This window comes from Phaethon lepturus, unplaced genomic scaffold (genome assembly GCF_000687285.1).
Source record: "Phaethon lepturus isolate BGI_N335 unplaced genomic scaffold, ASM68728v1 scaffold10667, whole genome shotgun sequence".
Taxonomy (NCBI): domain Eukaryota; kingdom Metazoa; phylum Chordata; class Aves; order Phaethontiformes; family Phaethontidae; genus Phaethon; species Phaethon lepturus.
Genome location: NW_010549866.1, coordinates 79,491 through 97,764, shown reverse-complemented (window position 1 = coordinate 97,764; position 18,274 = coordinate 79,491). Strand labels below are relative to the sequence as shown.

Below are 18,274 nucleotides of genomic sequence, written 5' to 3'. Positions count from 1 at the left end.
AGGGAAAGAAAGTAAGGTGGTGTTTTTCTTTAAATTCTACTTACTGATATGTATTCTGTATTGCTGATAGCTTAGGAACGTATCCTTCTCCAACAAAATTTAAAAGTAAAAATTCACCTTCATTTAGCTCCAGGATTTGCAGCTTCATTGTCTTGTGTGATGCTTTTGCCAAATACAAGCTGCCACACAACATCAGAGCACTCTGTTATTTCAGTTCAAAAGAAATCAAAATTAAAGCTCAGAGAACAAGACAAACCTGTATTAAAAACTCTGTAAACTCATTGTACCTCCAGATTAACATGACACTAAAATTCATCTGCTCAGGTGTTTTGTCATGTGTAGATACATCTACAGGCAACTTAAAGCTTTAGTAACAGTTAAATGTGCACACAGGACCTATACTTCTAGTGCCTGCTCAGACTGAGTCACACAAGTTTCATAAATATGTTACTGTTGCACTTTCTTTTCAGTAAGTTGCAAAAGTATATTTGATTTCTTGTTAAGAGGTGCTGAACGCGAATCTTGTCTTGACTTCATGTTTTTGTTGTTGGTTGGTTTTGCTTTTTTTAAATTTCAGATAGAAAAGCTTTGAGTTCTCATCAATGAGCTGTTTAATAGCTTCTGTTTCATTAATTTTTGTGTATTGTTTTTAACTTTTATTTGTGTTATAAGCCGAGACCTAATTGTGGCAGGGTTGTCCTAATTGTGACAACAAAGTGAGCACTGTGACTTTCCTCCTGGAAAGAATTGAAATTTGTCTTAGCTTTCCAGTGGAGCTTAGCATTTGTGGATTTCCGTATGTGCCTGAATATATTCTTGGGTTGTGGTTACTGAAGCAAATCTTCATCACATCAAATGGCAGGTCAGTCTGAAAAGCTTTTACATTCAAGTTCTTCAAAAGAAACGAACTAACTGTAGAAAACCAAAATAGCAAAGCCCTTTATATATCATTGGCTGCATCAGTGATGCAAATGGAACTGAACCACCTCTTGACCTAGGTCCTGTGAAGTGGAAGGTTTGTTATTATGTTTTCGCTAGGTTGTGAGCATGCCAAGCTTTGTAGTCTTTTCTGGCTGCTTCTTCAAAGCCTTTTACAAGTCACTGCCAAATCAGGGTTGACGTTAGTTCTGTCATCTGGCCTATATTTTAAACACTGCAGTCTGCTTTCTGTATCTCAGCAATAATAGCTGACGAAAGGTCAACTGAGAATGGGCTTATCTCAGTTACTCTATTGACTGAAGAAGCTGGCTGACCAAGTGGAGGCTGAATAATCGTGATGGCTGTCCGCAGCTGCTGAAGAGTAGAAAGAGGCTATGGTCTAGAGTACATGAGTGCTGTAGCTGAAGTGGTTTTTTGTTTCTACATGTAAAGCCCTGGTACATGAAGTAGCCAACTTCACTGTTGCTATGGATGAGTTTCATCTTTGTAAAATACACTGTGGATCAATAGGCAACATCTGCCAGATCTGTCTTGAGGGAGCTGGTAACTACAGGGAGTAGTGGGTAGGGTTGGAGGTGCAGGATGAGGACTACAGAAAGAATCTGGAAACCCTGCTCTGTCATTCCAAAGTTGGCTCGCCTGTGTTGGTTGTATCTAGGAAAGAATTCAGCTAGCTATGGAGCACTTGCTTATTTACACATTTGCTTCTGGTGTGGTCTCCTTGGTCAAGGTGGACAAATTGCTTTAGAATGCAACTCCTATGAAATAGCTGCTGTGTTTTACTAAAGGTGAGTGAGCTCTAAGCATAGAGGAGGCTAACAGTTCAACTCGGCCAGTTTTGTCACACTACACAAAAATTCAGTTTTTGTTTCTGAAGTTTGTGGTTTTCTCTGTTTCATCAGAGCAGCAATACAGAAATTGCCAAGACTCAAAAGGTAACCTGACTTGATGCTTAAACAGGGTCTTGCTCTTTGAGGAAAATGAAGGGATTCTGTCAGTGTGCTGAGAGTGAATGATCTGCAGCTATCCCCTTCTTCATTCCCCTTCCACCCTTGATAATACTTTCTCACCTTAGGGGAAGAAAGTGATCTGGAGTGATAATTGGTTACGATACGGATTTACTTTGACTTGAGTTGAAATTAAAATCTGAACTTTCCTGTTCCCCTAATAATTTTGTTTTGCTCCTTTTTTAAGATACCATTGTTGTTTGTTTATGTACTTGAAAATTCGTCTGAAGTGACGCTATTTTCCTTAAGGTTTTTCTCCCCCACCCCCCTCACCCCTTACTGCTACAGGAAATTAAAAATTTAAATGGAGGCTGGCCAGGAAACTAAACTATGATGTTGTACATGTGTGGTGCTTGGTCAGTGGTGTTGCCTACAGGCCAACAAAGGTTGAGAAATACAGATCTAAAGGCTTTGGATCATTAAGACATTCAGAAAATGGGATTTCTTATGTGGAGTTCCAGAATTAGATTAAAACAACCTGCCTTCTGAAAAATGCCATGTGGGTTTGTGTGTTAAACAGACACAAGTCTCTGGCTAGTACAAGAGCATGACATAGTGGTTGTCAGTTCCTTTACTATGCAATAGTAGCCTGAAGCTGTTGACTACATGTATGTATGTACATACACATATGAAATGTGTGTATGCATATGCACGGAAGCACATGCACATATCCCCTCTGCTAGGTGAGAGAAAATATGTAGGTTCTGAAGAAATGCTAACTTCTGTGATGAATGAAATCCTGTAAAATACATCTTTTCCTATGCGTATTTGGGATTAGTGAAGACTGAGTATTTTGCTATTCTTGTCCAGTCATTGCCTTTTCTATTTAATATTCAATTTCTTTTCCCAGGGATGGATATTTTAACCAGTATTTTGTATTTCTATAACTTGGCACTTGTCTCTCTTTGTAGGATGATTACCGAGTCTGCATGGATTTTAATATTATTCAGAAAGATTCTGTGCCTGTTTGTCCTGTTGATGCATCAGGCTGCTTCACAGCAGAAGTGACTGATTTTGCTGGACAGTATGTGAAGGTTAGTGGTTTTGGAGAAAGTAAATTACTACTTTATTCGTGATAAATTTCATATACGGTAGAAGTGTTCTTTTCTTTCCTTAAGTGGCTTTGTCTTCAATGTGTCTTTGGTATCTGGAAAAAACAGAATGTGTTTTAGCATTTGCAACCATGTTAAAATACCTGAAAAATAAAGAATATGAAATATAAATAAAACTGTGCAGGTAGTAGTGAAAGGGAAGAGCAGTATCTCCTCTTTGCATCTTCTGCAGGAAGAGTCTCACTTTTTCTTTGTTTCTTATGGAAATGTTATGCATGCAGTCTCTAGGCAAGTGTGCAGAGGCCTCCCTTACCTCTGGATGACTTCTGGATTCACAGATGTCATCATTACATTTATACCAGCCAGTTAGCGTAACACAACTTGTTAGAGGAGAGAAATCCAGTCATTTTCCCCACTTTTGGGATGTGTTGCAATGTGAATTTACTTGCCAGTAGATGCAAGAGAATCCGTGTAACAGGAACCCACAAGAGCTCCAGATTGCTTCAGACACAAATCCATAGGAAGGAGTGCCTCTTTAATTCTGTGTGCTAAGAAAGCAAATTGTTTTTAGTCTGTTTCCTGCTGCTACAGTTTGGTAGCAAAGCATGTTCCTGTAAACGTGATTTACTTGAAAAAGAGACTTAAAAAGCTTGTATTGCATTGACCTCAAACAGCTACCATTGCTTCCTGCTATATATTAAGACAAATAAGAGAACACTGGAGACTACATGTTTAGGTTCTTGCTGGTAGGAATCTGAACTTAAGGCTCTTGGAAAATATTCTTAGGATGCTGAATTCTTAGCTTAAGAATATTGCTGTATTGTAAATCTTTGTTGTTTTATTCTTAATGTCATGTTGACACTTGTTTGTTCAGTAGACTGTCTTCGATTATTAATATACAACTTCTACTTTCAGCTTAGAATGGAAATCCTGTTCAGTTAGTAAGGTATTATAAAAGATGCTTCAACTTTTGTAACTGTAGTTACAGAATTCTCTAATTCCTCACAGTAGAGGAATATGTTGCAGTAGGGAAGTCTAAGTATTAAATAAGAAGCACTACATAGCTCCCTGCCCCAACAAAAGATTTAAGATACTAAATAATGAGTTCTGACTTGTATTAGTGATACAGAAAGTTTGAATTTTGTACACAGTTAAGTGTATGTGGAAACAGAGTTGAGGGCAAAAAGAGACTGATACCAGGATTTGGAGAGCAAATAACTTTCCAAGTCTAGTGTTTTACAGTGCCTCTGCAGCAAATGCGTAAGTTGTATAGAAGCTTTTTGGATTTTTTTGTGTGTGTAAATGCTGGATTATTTGTAGGGGTTTTCTTAATTTGGGTATTGGAGACAAAGCCTGTAGTAGCTTACTGAAATAGTGAAATTTTGTATTCCAAGGAAAATTTCTTGTTCTGTCTTTTTAGGATGCAGATAAGAACATCATTAAATTACTGAAAGAGAAAGGCAGACTGATTCACAGCAGTAGTTTTAAGCACAGCTATCCTTTCTGCTGGAGGTAAGGAGAGAAGCGCATATGGCTTTAAGATTGAGGGTTCTAACTGAGTAGTTCTTCAGGTTTGCCTCATTTTTCCCCTCCCTTGTCTTACATAATTTTTTGAACAAGACTACAAGTAACAGGATCAAGAATATTGAATTCAGAGAGCTCCCATTTTGGTTTAGTAATCAAGTAAATTAATTTTTTTCCCCCATAAATCTGATGAATTTAAATGCAGTGCTGAAAATTTTTTTCTATTATGATTTTACAGTTGTTTTTTTGTAGTTTGCATTTCTTATTCTTCAGTGCTGCAAGTACTACTGCTAACTACCTTTTGAAGATGGTTAGAATATGTCTAAAAGAGCTTATTTTCTAAGCAACTAAGTGCTGAGTAGTGGAAAAGGATATTTTGGTACCCTTTGAATTGTATCCAAATAAGTATATTGCAGAATGTCTTTAAATGTTTGTGTTCAAACTTTCCCTGTTTTGGGAAAACTGGCTATATTATAGCTGTTGTTATAGTTACTTCTTTTTAACTATGTAAAATGACTTCTTTCTGTGGAGTCTGGTAGAGCCCAGTTGCTTATAATGTGGAAATCTCTATTGTTGATTACAATCAAAGTTAGCATTTATCCACTGCAGTGGGTACTAAGTGTAATACATAAAAATATGTTTTTCTGCTCAGTCATTCCTGGATGGATTTCACAAACAATGGTTATGTCTCTGATCAGAAATAGCAGTTGACATGCTTATAATATCTATGGGGACTTGGTAGGAATGTTTGTTTTTGTCAACTGGAAATTCAAGATTAGCTCTGGAATGTCAGGTAGGTGGTTCAGCACAGTGGCCTGTCACGAATCTTCCTTCTCAGATTGGGAATTTTGCAGAGGTTGAAGGACGACTCCATGTGCAAGTCTCCATGGGCCTTCGGTATAGTAAACTAATGTAAGAAGTTGTGGTTATGAGAAATACAGACTAGGCAAATTTAATCTAGAAATGAAGCGTGTTTTTATTAGTGTCCTCTCTGGTTTTGAATGTATACAATTGCTATTGCAAAACTGAGGGGAAAAAAAAAATCACTGAACAATGTGATATTAAAAAAAAAAAAAGAAACTTCAGTAACCTTTTAGTAGGAATATGGTATTAAACTGTTTTATTACAAGTGAAGACACACTTTAAAAAAAAAAACTAATTCCGTATCTGAATTTCTTGAACATTTTAAGTCATATCTGATGCATACAGCACCTGTACTGAATTAACTGTGATAAAAGCATTTCTGTCTGTCTAGCTTTAATGCTACTGGGTGAAATGTTTTATCGGTGTGTGCATTTATCTTTGATCTGTAGCAAGGATAACCTTTACTTGCTCTTGAATAGCATGATTGGTTTGTTTCTAACAACTACCTAGAAAAAGAAAGGGAATTACTCTTCAAGTGTTATGTCCCTGATGATTTGGGACAGTCTGAAAAATGGCAGCCCAAAACCAAGCAAAACTTGTGTTTTTCTTCTGTAGCAATTCAGATGTACAGTCATGGCCGCCGGAGACAAACCAGTAATGTAGAAATGCTGATTCTGTAGAACATACTTAATCCTGCCACTCTGTTGACATTTTTGTTGATTGATGATAAGTTGCAAGCAGCACCTAGCAGCAAATTATCTGGTGGGAAGAACAGAATAATGGATTCTACTTGAAAAGCTCATTTCACTGCCATCAGAAATCAAACCATAATTGGAATATGCTAAAAGTAGAAGAGTAGTTCTTAACTTCGAACATAGTTATAAGTTATTTTGATTAATGCACGAAAACTTTGAAATCAGACTCTTCTACTTAATGTACTATTGTTCATGCTTCTCCCTGAAACCAGGCGGTTGTTGAATCCTCGGTATGTTGAGTTTTTCGCTCTTTTTACATATCATCAAATTAGGGTCCTTCTTTACTTTTTCTCATTGTTGTGATATGTAGTAATTTTCTGTCAACTAAACTTTCAAATCTGAGAGAGGAAGACAGTAACAACTTGGTAAGTACGCAGTAGATAATTTTCACTTAGAATTCCCCTTCACTGGAATTGCTGAAAACGGAGATCATTGTTCAAAAATGCTCTATGTACATGTGAGATCCTGAGAGTCTATATGGTCTAGGTTGCTATTTCAGAGCTGTTAAATTGCTAAGGTAACAAGCATGCCAGCTGAAGTATCCATTGCAGCTACTGCATGCCGTTCTATTAAGAAGCAATATTGGGAAGGTCTATCATTGACAGATACAGAGCTTTGTCTTTTTCAAGCCAGTGGAAGCGAAGACAAACATCTTTCATAGCACATGGTCAGTTATCTATCATTTGTCTCCTAAATTATGAGAAAATGGAACGGGAATAAGATCACAATAACTTATTTTAAATAGCTGAGCAGTCCAAAACAGGTATGAGAGAACTATTGGGAGTGTGTAGTGTCCACAGAGAATGATCTTCCCAATCTTTATCTCTTCAACTATAAAGATTGTATTTCAGAGAATGCTAATTTGGTGGCACTGCTAAGGAACAGGCAATTTGCTCAGGTGCTTTGATTCCTCTGGTACAATTCTAAAGGATGTATTTGTAAGGGGAGTAAAAAAACATTCAGTTGAGACAGAGAGGAATGTTCAGGCAGGAATTTTGTAAACATCAGTGTCTGATTTAAAGTCTGTCTGGGTGGTTTTTCCCTTGTCTTGTATTGATGGAAAACACAACCCAGTAATGGGTATTTCTCATTTGATTCTACAGCAAAGAATTGAATCTGGTTTCCTCAACCTTCTCACCAGTCACGAGGGGCAGAAATGTGTAAGATGTTATTGGTTGGGCACACTTTCAGTATATTGTTCTCTTTTTGTCTCCTGCTGAGGCACTGCTTGGCAGTACAGCTAGCAAAAGAAAATACTCAAGGAAACTGTGCTGTCTCCCCTTTCTTACTACCTTCATGTAGGTGGAAACAGTGCTCAGTGGGTGCTTTAGAAACGGTTATCAAGTATTATAAACTTACAGTGTTAGGTTCAAAGCCTGGGAAATGGTCACAGCTTCATCTGCTTGTCTCTTTTTCATAGATCCTTTGTGTCTGAAGCTACTTTTGCACTAAAGCTTGTCTTTAGTCAGCCTCATCTATCAGCTCTTTACTCCTGATAGAGATTGGGTACCAGTTTATTGTTCCAGCATTTTTTTGCAGTATGTTAAGACCGTGTGAAAACTGTTATTATCAGGTTTTTTTCTTTTTGGTTCCAGTAACTAAAGATCTTGTATGTGATGGGAATTCATCATTCTCCAGCGCATCTGAAACAAGATGCTCAGTGAAACTAAAATACTTCTAGGGTATATTGTAGCTTGCAGAATACTTTCTTTTTTACTGTGATCTTGCTGCTGTGCGAGGAGCTGTTCCCTCTTTTAGGTGTTAGGACTTAAATTTGAGAAGCAGAACATCCTAGCTCAGTACCTCTGCTTTTAATAGCTAGAATGCTTACTGCATTATTATTAATCTGAGCTCTTAACTTTTCATGTAAGGTTATAGGTACTTTAACTCTTAAAAGATACAGACTGAAATGTACAGCTTATAGCTAAAAGGAAGTATCTTCTGAGAGATAATATTAAGAGAAGCTATGTGGTTTTTACTGTTGAGCTTTAAGCAATGTGAGTTTTTAAGGTTTGGACAACTTTTGCTGTGGGTTTTCTTTCCTTCTGTTGGTCAGGCAGGTGTACCTTTAGGAAGTGCATCCACAGCAGCAATTTCAACTTACATCATAATCTCCGGTAGTTTATGCATTTCAAACAAGTCCTTGCTATGGATAGAAGTAACATGAATTAAACCTTTAAGATGGGTCATTTATAGTAATGACTGCATGTAGGAGATAACAGTAGTTTCTCAGGGTCTTTGCTTGCAAATTATTGTTGAGCAAGTGTATTTCCAAGTTCTGAGGCAAAGTGACTTAAACAAAAGTAATATTTTATGAAATATTTTGTGGGGTCGATGGATACTAAGGGAAAATGAGCTTCTTGTCCCAGTGTTGAAGCTGCTCTGTACCCATAGGCAGGTTCCATCCCATAGGGCTCAGTCTCCCTTTTCAAGTTGGAATAATGGTATGGATGCGAAGGATTAGAAATGCCTGAACCCTCTTATAATGACTTCTACCTGCTGTTTGATCACTGGATCCTTTAGAAGGATGCATGCTACTTGAACAGTCAAGACTAAGCAGTTGTATTATGGAACTGACAAATAAGAGACTGGGTTGAGAGACAATGCAGTCAGATGCTTTGAGATACTAATTTCACTAGGGAATTTAGGGAATTTATCAGCCTGTACTCTCTGCCCTATAGTGTTACTGTTTCTAAGCAATCCCAAGTTCTGAAACTGCTGCTGTCCCTCATGGGTTTTGTTTCATTGACTGTTGAAGTAAGAAATATATTAAGATGTCTTTATATCTTCTTACTTTTATATGCTTATCTGGATCTCTTTCTTTCCTTTTCTTCCTGGAATGGGACATTCTTTTAATTAACCCTGGGTACTGTTACCGCATCTTTATGATTTATTACTATTCTTTTAAATGCAAATAGTGAAAACATAGCATAATGTTTTGTCGCTTTTCAAGTTCATAGACACATTAAAAAAACAGAATGAGCTCACATGGAAGTCTTAAATATGACTCATTTTAATAGGTACAGAAGTTTGTATCGTACTGTGTAAGAATATAAATTTCAAATTCAAGGGTCATTTGAATGGTCTCATGATTTCTCTTGCTATACAAATTCCTTAAATTGCTGGTCTTGTAGGCTAAAATCTCTTTTTTAAAGAATTTGTTTTTAAATTAGTAGCTCACATATGTGTAACAGTTGGTGTAATTTAAAAACCAAAACCCAGCCTTTGTAACGGTAACAATATTTCGGGAACAATGAATTCAGTCTGTGGGAAGGGGACTGTTGTGTACAAAAATACATTTTTAAAGAGTAATTTAAAAATAATGTAGCACTGAAAATGTTTTTGTTTGTTTTACTCCCTTCCCCATCACCTTCCCTCTACAGGTCAGATACTCCATTGATATACAAAGCTGTGCCAAGCTGGTTTGTAAGAGTAGAGCACATGGTGGAGAAGCTACTGGAGAATAATGCCCAATGCTACTGGTAATGTCTCCTGCATTTTTTTAATTTTCTTTCCTGGGGTTGTGTGTGTAGCGGTGTGTGTGTGCATGTGCTAGAACTGTACAAAGCTCTATTTCACTGTTAGTGTGCTAACTTAATTTCGTATTTCCATTCTGTCCTTCTGAACCAGTGTTACTGGAATGGGGCTGGTAACCAGTTTTAAATAGTGTTTTTTCTCAGGTTTCACAAATGTGCCTCAAACTGGTACAGCAATGGGATAGTCTTCCTGGCATAAACAAATGTAACCTGCTTAATTGCATATCAGCCCAGTGCTTGAATGCGTTTGCGCACTATTCCTTTCTCGTGTCGAGAAGGCATTCTTTCCTTATGTGAAATCCCAATGAGAAATACATTTTAGGGTGCAAGTAGGGTTGAATACATACTAATTATTTACAGTGAAATACATTACAGGATCATTAAAAGTATCCTCATGTCATGTTATATGATTCTAAGAAATTCAGCATGAGAGAAACCGCAAAGGAAAATCAACCTGCGGAAGGAAAGTAGTGCACCGTTAAACCTCCCAAAAGGGCCCACTAGAGAGAAGAATTTAGGCAGCTAAACTGTGGGTATTTATTGTTCCAAATTAAACTAATTTATAGATAATTTTTTTCATTAGATCTAGTTATTACCGATAAGGTTGGTACTTTGTCATAGGTGCATTTGAAGGGGAAAAAAACCAACCAACCAAACAAGACACACATGCCCCAACCCTCCCTCCCCAGAAAAGCCCACAAGAAAACCCCAACCCAGCTGCCCTAATGTGTGTAATAGTTGTAAGTAAACTCTGTTTCAGCTGTTTAAATGAAAATTTTCTACTAATGGCAAAAACTAAATCTTTATATGTATATAGGGAATGTTGAAAATACTTGTGTGAAACTTACATAGAAAACAACAGATAAGTTTTAGATAATTTAAATGCACTATTAAATTAGCAGTGAGAGAGAACTATTGGCAATAGTAGCCATTTTGAGAGTTAATCGTGGGTTTATGGTGTATTAGTAACTAAAGGACTCCATCTTTTCCACCTCCATAATCTTTACTTTTATTTTCTTCTCCTCTCACAAAGAACTTGTGCCTGGGAAGTTTGAGACCGGGTAGGGAAAATGTGGCAGGTACAGCTGCATTCAGTTGTACTGTGTGCCATTTCAGTTGTTGTTTAGCCTTTCCATACGAGGACTGCAGGAGAGGTGGGATTCCACCACTGTGTGCCTCTGCTCAGCAACTGAAATGATGCTGAAGAAGGTGACTCAACTTTCAGTGAACAATTACAGCTTATGGTGCGTTTTTTCATGGACAGTAGTTAGCAATTAAGTTCTCCATGAGCAGCTTTTGCATAACTGCTTACGTGGTATGAGCTCTGTAAATATTGAAATGTGTGGGAAAAGTTAGTGATCCACGATACAGACTGTCCAAAAATGCTGCAGTGTTGGCTTGCTAATAAGCACATGCCCAGTCTGGATATGTAAGAAGATTTTATCGATTACTAAGTGTTGCTTTCTGTTTTCCATAACAGAACATACTGTGATCCTTCTTTTGGGGAAAAATAAGCTGGAGAGGGGGTGAAAGTGTTTGTTCTTAGCTTTAATTAGCTTTCTCAAGATGCTTTTACTGTTTTGATGACTGACAGTAGACCTGCATACTTAATTTTCACATAAACATAAGAAAAATGTAATGATCCTATTAAGGAAGTGTTTGAACAGTTGAGATAGCAGTTTCTTCTTGAAGCTCTGCTGCTGGAAAAGCAAAACTAAGTGACCTCCACTTATCCAGGAGACATTAGTAAGAATCAGTAAACAGTTTGAACCCTACCTCATCTATATATTTGGGTTTTAAGTGGTGCTTTTTGTAAGTGAGTAGTGGGGATACAAGTAGACCCAAATGTGAGAGCTGCTGTTGCAAAGGTTGGGTGGGAAGAGCAGGCAATTATATTAATTTGCAGTATTCAACATGCTTGGAATTAAAGTAACTGCTTGTCCTTGAGGCAATTCTTGAATCTCAGCATAATTCTGTAATTGAATATAAAACTGATTCCTCAGGACTTCTCTCAAAACAGTATGGTCTTAAAGATTTTGAGAATCTTTTGTAGGGAATATGGCTACAAGTAGAGATGTACTATCACTAAATGATTAATAAAATAATAATATGTATTTCCAGTATGTGATTTCATCATTACTAATTCAAATATTTGATGGCTTTTGTTACATAAAGGTGGCTTTTAAAATCTAGCTTTTTAAAAGAAAAAGGCGTTACTTTTAAAGTTTTCTTTCTATGTTCTCCACTGATGTCATTTTTTTTTTGGGGTGTAGCTTCTTAATCTGGCGTTGACAATGCTAGCCTTCTTCACTTTTCATTTATTTAAATTTTGGGACTCCATTCTTCCCAAAACCTACTTTTTTTGCTTTTGAAGAGACTTGATCTTTGAAAGTGTCACAGGAATAATACCTAGCTTTTTAAAAATGTATTTTTGGACTCTCTGGGGCTTCAGCATGTCCTGAAAATGAGAAAATTGGGGATAAATGCTTTTCAGACTGTATTAACCTTTGCAAAATGAGTTTGCATTGCCTTTTTTTTTTTTTTGTTCCTATAAATGACTGATAGGTATATTGTCCCTTAAGAATAGCTGCACTCTTTATAGATATCCTTTTTGATGAAATAGATTAAACATAGTTGGATAAACTTTGCAACCTGATTGCATTTCTAATTAGTTTTTTTAATGAATTAGCCTACTGATAAAGCCGTAGTTATTCAAAATTTCTTAAAGCCAGCAAGTGTATCTTCATTTTTCAAAATGAATTTAACTATAGCTTTCAAGAATGATTGCATGAGTAATATGCCAGCATTTTTGTAAAATCTGAAACCACAAAAAGCCTCTCTTCTTTCTCCCAACCTTATTCTGATCAGAGTGGAAAGTAACTTGTGCTGGATGTTACTGAAATGCAGAATTGGAACAGTATTAAAGAGGCTGTGTTTTGGTCTTTAATCCAAGATCCCTTAATGAATGTTCTCTTTAGCACACAACTGGCAGAAGAGATTATTTTTAAAAAAAAAAAAAAAGGTATCTTGTATTTCATATTCAGAGAAGCTACTACTGTGGTACTTGAGCTAGAGGGGCAAATTTGGCTGCTGTACCATTCGGGGCTGTCAGACCTTGGTTTCCTGTTACATCGATACCAATGCAGCACTGAAGCTGGGTCCCTGGTGTAAGTGGTCTGGATTTCAGCCTTAATTGCTGTAACTATCGTCTTATGGAATGATTTGTTGAAGGAGCGTTTCGTGCGTAACTACAGGCAAGCAACTAAACTGTGCCGCCTCAGATTACGTTGTATAATATAGGACTAGTTCCTGTCATCACAGAGTTCAAAGTTGGTATAAATTACAAATGTCTAAGTTGTTGTAAAAAGTAAATTAGTATAACTTATATTTCTAAACTGTTGTAGCTCTCACTTCTCGCAGCATATGTAGTATTTTTATACTTGCAGGTCAACAGAAAAGGTTCTGTAGACTGTGTGGATTGTATTTAATTATCAGCTTTGAACTGTTTTTTAATTATTGTTATTTTTTTTAAAAACTCCCTCACTTTAAGTTCTACTTCAGTAATTCCTGAACATTTTACCTCTAACTGTAGACAAGTTTCTAGTGTTAGAGACTATTGCGCAGTTGTGACATTGTTTACGTAAGGTGTACAGTGCTTGGTATAGTGGAAAAATGAGCATCAGTGGAAGGAAAGCAGTAAGAGGTGGAAGACAGTAAGGGACTTCAAAGAAGCCAAGCCTTTTGTTCTTGCATCTTCTTGGCACTGAAAAATTCAAGCATTGTAATAAAGAGCTTGATGTATAGGTCTGTAGTTGAAGGTATCCTTTTTTTGACTTTCATCACTTAAACTGTTAGTTCTTATTGAAAATACCACACAGAGCACATCTAATAGGCCTTTTTGCTAGAAGTGAATTTCCTGGTTTACTAGGTGTGAATTTTGCACACATTTCCTGCTGTTCCTGTATGAGCACTCGTAAGACCAAGTATTTTCACATGCGTCAAACACATTAATCTTCTGAGTAGCTTTTGATCTTGGTCTTTCTAATGTTTGTCCAGCCGCTGCCTTTGCTGAACAGCAAATTGTCTCCCACTTTCTGAAATGTGTGATTTGATCACAAATTTTGCCTGTCTTGTACCATAAACCCATAAGGCTTGTAGGGGGAACAGAATGGAAAGCTACCGTTTGTTCTACTAAGCTTCTAAGTTTTGTGCAGATGAGAAATCTGAGTCTGTAGCAGGGGCAACAGAATTTTAAGTCGTAACAGAATTGTGACATAATGGAGGAAAATCAGTTCCTGAGTCCCTTGTTTTCCTCCTTTTACTTTTTTTTAAAGATGTCTCAGGATATTTTCTTTCCTGGTTTGTTAGCATTAATAAATACATTTACCTGAACAGTTTTAAATGTGTGTGGGGGAGCATTTCCCCCCCTTTTTTTTTCTTTAATATGACCATGCAATTGTAACTCTTTTTGAATCATCGATCACGCTTTTCTTAATAAATGTGAACAGAAATTGGGACTGTCTATTAGCGATTGTGATGTCTATAGCAGTCACTAGATGGCAACATTTCCCGAGGAAAAATTCAAACTAGTGTTACTGCCTACAGTAGGAGGTGAAAAAAAATATTGCTGCAGGGTTAACCTTGTGTTTGTCTAATTTAGAGCAGCGTAAGTCAAAAGATTTTATTACTGGCTGTTTTCAGACATAGTTGAGGATTAGAAGTGAATTTTGAGGCTTGTTCCACTTGATTTTGATGGGTTGTGTTCTGCTGTGTCCTAATTTTGCTGTTTCCTCTCAAAGCCTCTTGAGCAGAGATTGCTGGTTATGCCATGAATACAGCAGGTATCTTTCAGTCCCGGTGAATGGTCATCAAAAGCTTGTTGTTTGGTCCAAGTAATGCCTTACTAAATAAAGACTCCAAATGTCAGTTCACTAAGCAATTATAGTATCATGTTTCTGGGCAGCTGGTAAATCTAGCTGCATGTTCAGTATGTTGAATGTCTGCCACTGTTATAGGAACACAAACATATTTATATATACAAATTGAGATAAATCCTAAGTGATAATGCCATATAACAGTACTTTGTAACTGATTGTTAGAATATTCCAAAGGAAACTATGCAGAAAGAAGAAAAATGAAAACTTGATTTCTCACTGGCTTCAGGATGCAGGGATTTTTGCCATCATTGATAAAAATAAGACTTTTAATAGCAATTAGCATGGTGTCTGGGTCATACAAATAAAGTATAGCAGGATTTTTTTTTAATATGGGCATATCACAAAATTGAAGGTTGTGGCTTCACTTAATCTTGACTTGTCAAGCAGCTGTACACTGCTGATGGCGGGATTATGATGCAGTCTGCAGCAGCATTGCAGTCTCACGCTTAAGTGTTTGTTGCTATGGGAACCAGGATAAAAGAGTGAAGAAAACATTGCTATATCAAAATGATTGAAAGCACTATTTGTTTAGCAAATGTAACCTGCATATAAGCAGAAAATTCTCTTGCACCAGTGGAGGCAACACAAACTCGTGTGGGGTATGTGGTTGTGCACCATTCTAACAAGCTTTCATGAATTGAAGAGGAGAAAGTCTGCTGCAGTGGAAATTCTGCGTGCTTTGCAAACTGCTGACCTTTCCTCTCTCTTCTTCTTTCCCCCCTCCAGCCTCCTCCGATGGTTAATTAAGTCTATGATATAGATTGGTGCTAATTAAAGTGTCAAAAGGGCATGAATAGTTGCTTATTTTATCTCCTTGAATTAAAAACCATTAAAAATCAATTTGAGGGCATGTCGAAGGAGCCTTGTTATTAGAGTAAATTAACATAATGGAATTTAAGACTTCGTTTTCTAAGGTTTGGTCAATGTTTAAAAAGAAAAGCAAATTCTACACCTAAACCAAAAACCAACTGCTATGCTATGAATTTAAATAAATCCATACATATTTACTTAAATGACATAACTACTTAATCAGCTTTGGTTTTGCTGTTACAACTCAGCTATCTTCTGGAAGAATGACTTTCTCCTTTCCAGACAGATAAGTGATTCCTGACTTCAGGTGTCACATGAGAAGTTACCGGCTCGTCAAATGAAAGGTTGGATCTGGGACCATCTTCTCGGAACCAAAAGTATTAGATGCTGTGTGCCCATCTGGTATTAGATTTCCTAATTTGCACTACTTAAGGTAGTGTTTTGTTTATCAGCTTTATGGTCTAATTCTTATGGGACTGTTTTTGAAATAACTCAGAAGCTAAGATCTTCCTTCAGTTAGTAATTACAAAGTAAATCTTACCCAATACATAAAGTTGGTGTGGTTTTTTCCAAAGAACATCATGAAGAAAATTAGCTCAAGAGAAGAATGAAGAAGAGCCAGACGGATTAGTATATCTTTATGTAACATCTTAAACAGCTTTTAATGGTAAATTGATGATAAAACGCATGAGGCTTCTGCTGTGGCAGTATTTGACAGCTGTTTATTTCAGTGGTGATATTTGTGTTTATAGAGAAGAGGGACAGTACTGCTTTGAGACAGAGTTCCTGTATTCTGTGACTAGGGCAAGGTGAGCCAACTCATGGAGTCATGCAGAGCACAGCTGAGCTTTGAAATGGAGTAATAAGTTGAATTCAGTATTTGCAATTGTGTTATAAGAACAAGAGAGATACTTCAAAATATATGTACAGAAAAGGAACGGGTGTCTTAACCCTTTTAATGAGTTTCCTTCTGGATTATGTAATAATTCAGATATTTTTATTTGCTTTTTTTACATCCTGTACATTTGTCTTCTGGGGGCGAGTCAGAAAGCAAATATACTAATTTTAGTTGCTGCTGTTCTTAGGGTGTTAATTGGTGACAAGGAGTCACTGGATCAGCAGCCATGGTAACTTACTGTTACTGCACCCATTCGTGCTCTGGGATTGACCCACTTTGCTTGTGTGACTGGGATGCTGAGTAGTACATAGACTGTGAAGGCAAAGAAAACAGTTTCTGTTGTGATAAGCTAATAAGTGTTGTGAAAGGACTGGATTTTGTTTTGCTCTTTATGTTTTTTTTTTCTTGGAATTTTTATTTTAGACACTAAGAAAATGAATAGTTACCAAGAAAGGATGTGGGAGTTGACTGTGCAGAGGACTTAGCAATGCACAAATTTAGCAAAACCCCAAATCTGTTTCAAAAATAGGAACAGTCAAAAATGGACATAAAAATTTGGAGCAAATTAATAATTTTCGTCATCTCTAACTTACTGCAGTCCCAACTTGATGTTGGGAGAGTAAGAGAGAAATTAGTGTTCAAACGGATTGAAACTGATATACGTTCATTTGAAATATTTCTAAATAGACAAATCAATATTCATTCCTTTGTGTCGTGAAGTTCAGTTCGCTGAACTTTTTAACTGCTGAAATGTCTGCATCCTGAAGTTTTAGTGTGCTATCCTGGGTGCCAAGAAAGTAGAAATAGCTCTTATCCCACGCTATTCTATGCGCATGAATCAAGAGCTTCATGACCTGCTGAGACAGCAGTCTCCATACCCTTGCTAAATGTTTCAGAAAGAACTATGAAATCCTCTCTGTGTCGTTGTGCAGAGAAATTTGAAGGTCAAAACCAACACAAATTGTAGGCCAGCTGGAAAATAAAAAAAGTGTTTCTAACAGCACAGCTTTAGGAACTGCAGCAGGATTGTGTTAGAAAAGTCGCTGCTTTGATTTCAGTTGCAACCTTGTGGAACTATTTGATGCTGGAGCTTGACCTTTTCTGAGATCTGAATCTGTTCAGTGCCATTAGCAGTGGGTTGCTGTCAACAGGCTGTAGCACTAGTCGCCTTGCTTGTCATACCCAACTGCAAATTCAGTGGTCACCAGCATAAAACTGAAATTTGTGCTTTCAAACTGAAGGGGGTTTGTGATAGATACTTGATTAAACGTGAAAAGCATGTGTATTGGCATATGGGAAAGGGCTTTTTTTCATATATCTCAGTGTTGTAAAATAGGAATATTTATGTGGGCAGTCTTGCTTTTGTTTTTGTCTTTTTATTCTTTTTAAAGCTTCTGAACATCCATGCTGTGAGGACAGCTCTGATACACAGAGGTCAGTGTTCGTACTCTGGCAAATTGTGCTGCCGATAACTTTCATGGGACTGTTTCAGCTGTTGGGTTTAGGCAAGCGGTGTTTAACAGAGCCCAGAATTTCCTGGAAGCTAAGGACCAGCATCAGTAGTCATTCATGGTTTTATCACGGTATTATCAAAATCACAGTTCTGTTTGCAATGTGCTTGGGAATACAGATGGAAAAATTAACTGGGAATTATGAGGAAGACTGCGGGCTGATAGATTAAACACCACGTAGCGTAGTCTCAGGGTGAGGCCAAGTTTCTTCAGTTACTGCATGGGAGAGAAGGGAGCAGAAATCACCTGAGGGCAGCATTCCTCAGGCTGCCCTCACTCTCCTTAATTGAGTAAAACAAATAATCTTTCTGCAAAGGTAAGAAATCATTACTTTGTTTAGAATGAAGAGTGAAAAATGCTTCCTAAACTAATAATGTATAGCTGTGGCAGGATGTTACCTGTATTAAAATTTGCCAAGAAAAGTACCAAGAGAATATCTAA

General features: G+C 37.1%; 1 protein-coding gene across 1 annotated transcript in view; it reads left to right on the top strand.

Moving 5' to 3' along the window:
• IARS (isoleucyl-tRNA synthetase) overlaps positions 1–18,274 on the top strand; it is a 103,584-nt gene that overhangs the window by 25,916 nt on the left and 59,394 nt on the right. The window contains 3 exon segments of the mRNA XM_010290383.1: positions 2,858–2,980; positions 4,419–4,510; positions 9,525–9,623. Coding sequence (XP_010288685.1) covers positions 2,858–2,980; positions 4,419–4,510; positions 9,525–9,623 — 314 coding nt within the window.